The 7318-nt window shown below is 65.9% G+C and overlaps 2 protein-coding genes across 2 annotated transcripts; both read left to right on the forward strand.

The window, feature by feature from the left end:
• Positions 1 to 552: 552 nt before the first annotated feature.
• Positions 553 to 1337, forward strand: EMIHUDRAFT_206173 (hypothetical protein; the record flags this gene model as incomplete). The annotated part of the gene is made up of 4 exons (XM_005777456.1): positions 553 to 558; positions 788 to 898; positions 990 to 1064; positions 1170 to 1337. The coding sequence occupies 4 exons, from the start codon at positions 553 to 555 to the stop codon at positions 1335 to 1337; spliced, it is 360 nt and encodes a 119-aa protein (XP_005777513.1).
• A 225-nt stretch (positions 1338 to 1562) lies between these two features.
• Positions 1563 to 3183, forward strand: EMIHUDRAFT_206174 (hypothetical protein; the record flags this gene model as incomplete). The annotated part of the gene is made up of 2 exons (XM_005777457.1): positions 1563 to 1856; positions 3130 to 3183. The coding sequence occupies 2 exons, from the start codon at positions 1563 to 1565 to the stop codon at positions 3181 to 3183; spliced, it is 348 nt and encodes a 115-aa protein (XP_005777514.1).
• Between the last annotated feature and the right edge of the window lie 4135 nt (positions 3184 to 7318).

Here is a 7318-nt window from a genome sequence, read left to right on the forward strand (position 1 = left end):
CGACGGGTAGGGGGTCTGTACCCGGGCGGTGTCCGGTGTGGAGTCCCCTTCTGATCCCGCCTGCGATGTTGGGTGTGAGGTTGTGGCGGCTGTGATCCCAAGGGGGGGAGCTGATCCCACTCAGTAACCAACTCTCAGGGGCAGTAGGTGGGCGAGCTTCAGGCACGCTCATCTCGATCGTCAAGGCGTTGCTACGCGCGGTCTTCCGCGGGGGGAGCTGCGTCGACGGGTGCGGGACCGCGGCGCAGCCAGTGCCGCGGCGAGGCCTCCGGCTGTTTGCGGCGGGCGGCTTGCTGCTCGCTGCATGGCGAAAAACTCGTCTCGCCACACGCCAAGGGCTTATGCTCTGGCGAGACGTGAGGCGCATGCGCCCAGCCCCAGGAGGGGAGGGGGCATGTGTAACGACGCTGCTAGAGATGCCTTTCGGGGCCCAGAGACAAAACTTCTGATGCCATGCGTGACCTAGTAGTGTCCCCAGCTATGGGCGTGTCCACGTTGGAGCCAGGTGTGGTGTGGGCGCGAGAATAGCTCCGCCGTTCATGGAGGCAACCGATGCGAGTCGACTGGTGTGTGTCGTCGTGGTTTCGTATCAAGAATACTCACTCACTCACTGTGTGTGTGTGTGTGTGTCTCTGATGTCTGCAAGACAATGGTGCGCGCGCCCGCCCCGCCCGCCTCGGACAGCGCGGTGCGGCGGCTGGCCGCGTGCGCGTCGCTGCAGGAGTGAATATCTTACTGCTTACACCCTACAAGAGAGAGAGTCTCTCTCACCCTACCGTACCTCTAGCTGTACAATGGCGACTGCAGCGGGCTGCGCGATGGCGGGCTGGCGGCGATCGCGTCCTCGTGCCTGCGGCTGCGCCTCGTCGACGTCTCCAACTGTCGCCGCGTGCTCCAAGTTCCTGTCTCTGAGACTTGAACGGCGCCTCAGTCAACGGTATGGCAGGTGGAGTGCTCTCTACTGCCGCGGCGCCCCTGTCGGTTCGGAGGCGCCGGCGGCCGCGCGCTTGGTGCCGACGTCGACCGGCTGCTCTCGCGGCGCCGAGGCGTGCCGCTTCGGTCACGTCACGCGCGCTGCGAGGTGTCTTTTGGCATGTGCGCGCTTGGCATAGACGCCAGGAAGCTCGCCTTCCTTGCCTGCGGCCGCGGCGTGCGGGCGGGCACGCCAGGCTCGGCGACGCGCCGCGCGGGTCTTCGAGCTCGCGACCCGCGACGAGCCAGCATGGCTCGTCGCTCGACGGGAGCCTGCCCAGTATGCTCTTGGCATTCTGTACAGCCTCGCCAAGCTCTCTGGGAAGGTCTCCAGGGCCAGCCGCAATAAAAAAACCGAGCTCTGAGTCTGTCCTGCGGCCACAGCCGGCAGCACCTTGCACAAGCACGGGCGGGAGGGGCTTCTCCTGCGGAGTAGCGGAAGAATTTCGCGCCCCGAATGCGTTCGTTTCTTCATACATCTCAAAATAAAAAAATAAAGAGCTCGCTTCCCGCCATCCCTCACTTCGGTCGGGCCGTATTTCTTTTTTCCCGCCGCCCGCTCCTTGGAAAGAACTCGCGTGCCGCTGACCATGGCCTCCCACCGCATCGGCGCGCGCGTCGCGGGCCTCTCGCCAGCGCAGCTGTGCGCCATCATCGAGGCGCAGGCGGGTGCGAGCGACGCCGCGCTGCGCGTGGCGGAGGAGCACGCCGCTCGGCTCGTGGAGCAGCCCGAGTGGGTCCTCTCCGAGGTCCTCCTCTCGCCGGACCTCGCCCCGCACATCCTCGCCCAGCTGCCGACCACGGAGCACGCCGCCAAGGGGACGTGCCGCGCGTGGCGCCGCGGCTGGAAGGAGACGCTGAAGAAGCGCGAGAGGCCGCGCATGGTCGTGTTTTGCGGCCGCGACGGTGGCGAAGGCAGCGAGGGCGAATTCCTCAGCTCGCTGGAGCGGTACGACCCGTCAACGAACGAGTGGGAGGAGGCGGCTGTGGCGCCGATGCCTTCGACACGAAAGTGTGTCCGCACGGCGGTGCTCGATGGCAAGCTGTACGCGGCGGGCGGGTACAGCGACGACGACGGCTTCCTCAGCTCGGTGGAGCGGTACGACCTGGCGACGAACGCGTGGGAGGCGGTGGCGCCGATGGCGACATCACGCGAGGGTCACGATGTGGCGGTGCATGACGACAGGCTGTACGCTGTGGGAGGCTTCAACGGCGAAGGCTCTCTCATCTCGGTCGAGCGGTACGACGCGGCGACGAATGCGTGGGAGGCGGTGGCGCCGATGGCGACAGCACGGGACTCTCACACCGTGGCGGTGCTCGGCGGCAAGCTGTACGCTGTGGGCGGAATCTACAACGGTGACAGCCTCAGCTCGGTGGAGCGGTACGACCCGGCGACGAACGCGTGGGAGGCGGTGGCGCCGATGGCGACGGCGAGGGAGATGTTTGCCGTTGCGGTGCTCGATAGCAAGCTGTACGCTGTGGGCGGCTGCAACATTGACGACGGCACCCTCAGCTCGGTGGAGCGGTACGACCCGGCGTTGGATGCGTGGGAGGCGGTGGCGCCGATGGCGGAGGGGCGGGAGGCTCATGCCGTGGCGGCGCTCGACGGCAAGCTGTACGCTGTGGGCGGGTACGGCGGTGGCCGCCTCAGCTCGGTGGAGCGATACGATCCCGCGACAAACGCGTGGGAGGCGGCCGCGCCGTTGACGACCGCCCGAGTTTTTCATGCCATCACCGTGGCGTAGGGTTCTCTGGAGGGTGGAGGGCAGAGAGGCAAGCAAGGACTGTAACGGACCCCTCCTTCGCCAGTTAGCAGGTTGCCGGAGGGAGGTTGCAGGTTCTAGCAAGGTATCTGGCCCATAGACACTAGAGTCGCGCGCGTCGTCGAGTGAGGTGTGTTTTGTGTCCTTCTGGGCTTCGGGGTGGTGCTCACGCGACGCGCTATGACCTATGTGAACTGTGATGTGTGAGGGATCTGAGATCCGATCTGTGGTTTGTGAGGGTCCGCCCGCGGTCGCATGTTTATACCGAGGCGGTGCCCGGTGCCGAACCCGTCGACCTTAAGACAGCATTGCCCTGGGCGAGGGTAAGGGTAGCGGTAGGTGGAGTATCGGAGGAGTATACACCCCCCCGTCGGAGAGTACGGCGCAGTGTAAGGCCGCGCAAAGCATTACAAGAGAATTTCACAACAAAAGGCTCTCGCACAAGTGAAGAGAGAAGCGGAAGAACAGGGAGAGACGAACGTGAAGACGAAGCAGAGAATAGCGCAGACACGAGAGCAGCTGAGAGGGCAGACCCGAGGAGGACGCGGGGAGCTGATGTCAATATGCTGGAGGCCAACAGAAAAAGAATTACTCGCTTCGTCCAAGTGCCTGGGGACGTGCCGTCCTGTTGTGGTGGCGGCGTGCCGCCCTCCCATCCCTCCCTTGGGTTTGTCCGTTTTCTTTCTTTCTTTTTTGAGAGAGTGCGTTGTTCTTGTGTGGGTATCCGCTTTCTCTCTTTTTTGCCGTCCTCCCATCCCTCCCTCGGGCGGTGTTTTTCTTTCTTTCTTATCACGTCAATCGTCATCCACAGCTCCCAGGACCCACACCCAGCCTCCACAGTATCTGTAGCGCTTTAGGGTCTAGCGCTTGTGAAGCCCTCCCACCCTATCCGGATCTTGGCCTCTCCCGACTCGGTCGCACTCCTATATCAGCCACGCCCCCCTCGCCCCCCTCTCACTCCTGCGACCACACCTCGATCTTCTTGGGCAGCAGCTGGTCCGACAGGTCCTCTCCGTGGCCTAGGCAGCCGCTCTCGCCCTTGCCCCAGGTGAAGATAGCGCCGTCGCCGGTGCGGGCGATGCCGTGGTGGCCTCCAGCCGACACAGCGATGATGCGCTGCCCAGCAAAGGCCTCGAGCTTCTTCGGCAGCAGCTGGTTCTGCCCCAGCTGGCCATCGCCTCCCCAACCCCAGCTCCAGACAGCGCCGTCAGCGGTGCGGGCGAGGTTGTGGTCGCCTCCAGCCGACACAGCGAGGACGCGCTGCCCAGTAAAGGCTTCGATCTTCTTGGGCAGTAGCTGGTGCTGCGTGTCGCCGTGGCCCAGCTGGCCATCGCCTCCCCAGCCCCAGCTCCAGACGGCGCCGCTGCTGGTGATGGCGAGGCTGTGCAGACCTCCCGCTGACACAGCGACGACGCGCTGGCCAGCCAGAGCCTCGATCTTCTTCGGCAGCAGCTGGCGCTGCTGGTCGCCGTGGCCCAGCTGGCCATCATATCCAAAGCCCCAGCTGCAGACAGCGCCATCGGCGGTGATGGCGATGCTGTGGTACCACCCTGCTGACACGGCGACGACGCGCTGGCCAGCAAAGGCCTCGACCTTCTTGGGCAGCAGCTGGTTCTGCTGGTCGCCGTGGCCCAGCTGGCCAAAGAATCCACGGCCCCAGCTCCAGAGGGCGTCGTCGGCGGTGAGGGCGAGGCTGTGAGACATTCCAGCCGACACAGCGACGACGCGCTGGCCAGCAAAGGCCTCGATATTCTTGGGCTGCCACTGGTCCTCCTCGTCGCCGTGTCCCAGCTTGCCGTCCTCGCCGCTGCCCCAGGACCAAAGGGCGCCGTTCGCGGAGAGAGCGAGGCTGAAGTATCGTGACGCCGCCACACCAATCGCGCGCTCGCCTCCAAGGAGCGAAGGGAGACGGGTCGGCGTCTTCAGCTGCAGCACGCCCTCACCATGGCCGAGAAGGCCTGCAATTTCCTCCTCCTCGTCCTCCTCGTCCTCCTCGTCCTCCTCGCCCTCCTCGCCCTCCGCTGCCGCGCCGCACGACGAGAGCCGCCCCTCACCGTCGATGAAGACGCTGTGCCGTGCGCCCGCCGCCAGCCTCGCCGGCGGGTTGGACTCGCGCAGCAGCGCAGAAAGGCACAGCCACCGCACGGCGCAGCTCTCGCCCTCCGGCTGCGCCGGCAGCTCGAAGCCGCGCTCTTGCGCCCACAAGCGGATGGCCTCCAGCGCAAGCGAGGAGTGGAAGAGCAGCGAGATGGCCGCGATGCGAGCGATGTCGGCGGGGTCGCAGCGAGAGAAGGCGCGCACGAGGAGGTCCGTGGGGAGGTCGAGGAGGGCGATGGGCGGCGGCGTGCTTGGCGACGGAGCGGCGGCGGAGGCGAGGCGGCGCGAGCGGCGCCGTGGGGCAGACATCGCGAGGAAAAGAAAAACGTGCCGTAGTCCCAGGCACCGGACTGGCTCCTCCCATCCCTCCCTCTTCTCTTTTCTTTCTTGCTTCGCCGCAGAAAAAGAAGTATAGGGCGGCTCAGATCGGTAGCTCTAGGGACAGCGTTTCCGCGTGGTTTGATTGATGCGAGAGAGAGAATTCTTGATACGAAACCACGACGACACACACCAGTCGACTCGCATCGGTTGCCTCCATGAACGGCGGAGCTATTCTCGCGCCCACACCACACCTGGCTCCAACGTGGACACGCCCATAGCTGGGGACACTACTAGGTCACGCATGGCATCACAGAAGTTTTATCTCTGGGCCCCGAAAGGCATCTCTAGCAGTGTCGTTACACATGCCCCCTCCCCTCCTGGGCGCATGCGCCTCACGTCTCGCCAGAGCATAAGCCCTTGGCGTGTGGCGAGACGAGTTTTTCGCCATCGCAGCGAGCAGCAACCCGCCCGCCGCAAACAGCCGGAGGCCTCGCCGCGGCACTGGCTGCGCCGCGGTCCCGCACCCGTCGACGCAGCTCCCCCCGCGGAAGACCGCGCGTAGCAACGCCTTGACGATCGAGATGAGCGTGCCTGAAGCTCGCCCACCTACTGCCCCTGAGAGTTGGTTATTGAGTGGGATCAGCTCCCCCCCTTGGGATCGAAGCCGCCACAACCTCACACCCAACATCCCAGGCGGGATCAGAAGGGGACTCCACACCGGACACCGCCCGGGCACAGCCCCCCTACCCGTCGGATCGCACAGAGGGCCCCCTCGGAGCAGCCCACACACAATCACGCATCGGCAGATTGAGTGCCTGAGTCAGGCAGACAGCACAGACAAGAGGAGAGAGAGGAGAGAGAGAGAGAGAGAGAGGAGAGAGGAGAGGGTGAGGGTGTGAACACACGTGAGGAGTGGGGGAGGGTGTCTGTGGTGGGCTGTAGTCCTACTACGTGGTTACAACCACGCGCCCCTCAGGAGCTTAAGGTAGAGCTGAGCGTACAAGACGCCTCGGTGCCTCCCACCGGCGTGAGACCATCCGGATCTACCGGACGCGCCCTCCGGGCGGGTCCGTCCCCGCGATGGTCCACGGTCCTCCTCCGTCGCCTGGTTGAACCCCCTGCCTCCCGGTTGACCCCCCGGTCCCCGTACACGACCATGAAATAAACTCAAAGTCCACCACAGCCACCAGCCTCCACCTCCACCCGCGAGCCGCCACCGCTGCCGCCCGCGACGCCGCCCGCCGCGTCAGATAGCCGCGACGCGCGCATCGAGTCGCGTCGGAGAGCCGCGCCGCACCAGCAGCAGTACCTGCACCACCAGCAGCAGCAGCAGCACCACCACCACCACCCGAGAGAGAAGCGCACCTGCCCGACGCCGCCCGCCGCGTCAGACGCTCGCGACGCGCGCGTCGAGCCCAGTCGCACAGCCGCGCCGCGCCAGCAGCAGCATCGGCACCAGCAGCAGCAGCACCACCACCACCACCAGCAACAGAGACAGGCAGTGCAGGCGCAGAGGCGCTCGCAGAGCGGCGCTCAGCGCCGCGCACGCCACGCCGCGGACCGTCGGACGAGCGCACCGTACGTCGGCGGCGAGCCGCGTCGCCAGCCGTCTCGCGAGAGAGCGGCGCCGCCGCGTGCGCGCAGCAGCCGCCGCGGCAGAGGCGAGCCGCGGCGACGTCCGCACTAACGGATAACGGCCATTGGCGGTTTTGTGAGCCGTGGGGACATCGCCGGTTTGCGTGGGGACAGCCCGCCGGTTCGTGGGGACATCGTCCGGAGGGAGGGCGCTGAGGCGCGGCGCGCCTCGCCCGAGGGGAGGAAGAGGGCCCCGTGATGCCGATCGGCCCTCACGCCACTCACCCGCCCCAGCCAGCCCCCAGACACCTCTCACCCACACATCGATGGCAGCCACAGGAGATAGCGTGGTAGCGGCGGTCGAGGCGGCGGTGATGGCAGCAGAGGGAACCCCGGCGTCACCGCCGCGCAATGGGGACTGCTGAGCACTCACACACAATCCTCTCGTTCGCAGGTCCAACCGAGCAAGGTGATGGCGCGCTCCACGGGGGCGCGCAGAATGCGTGAACACTCGCTTCGGGGAGGACCAGAGACATTGGAGCACGGATGACCACACCATCGACGCCACTTACCTCCGTCGCATCCTCAAT

This window comes from Emiliania huxleyi (assembly GCF_000372725.1).
Source record: "Emiliania huxleyi CCMP1516 unplaced genomic scaffold EMIHUscaffold_26, whole genome shotgun sequence".
Taxonomy (NCBI): Eukaryota; Haptophyta; order Isochrysidales; family Noelaerhabdaceae; genus Emiliania; species Emiliania huxleyi.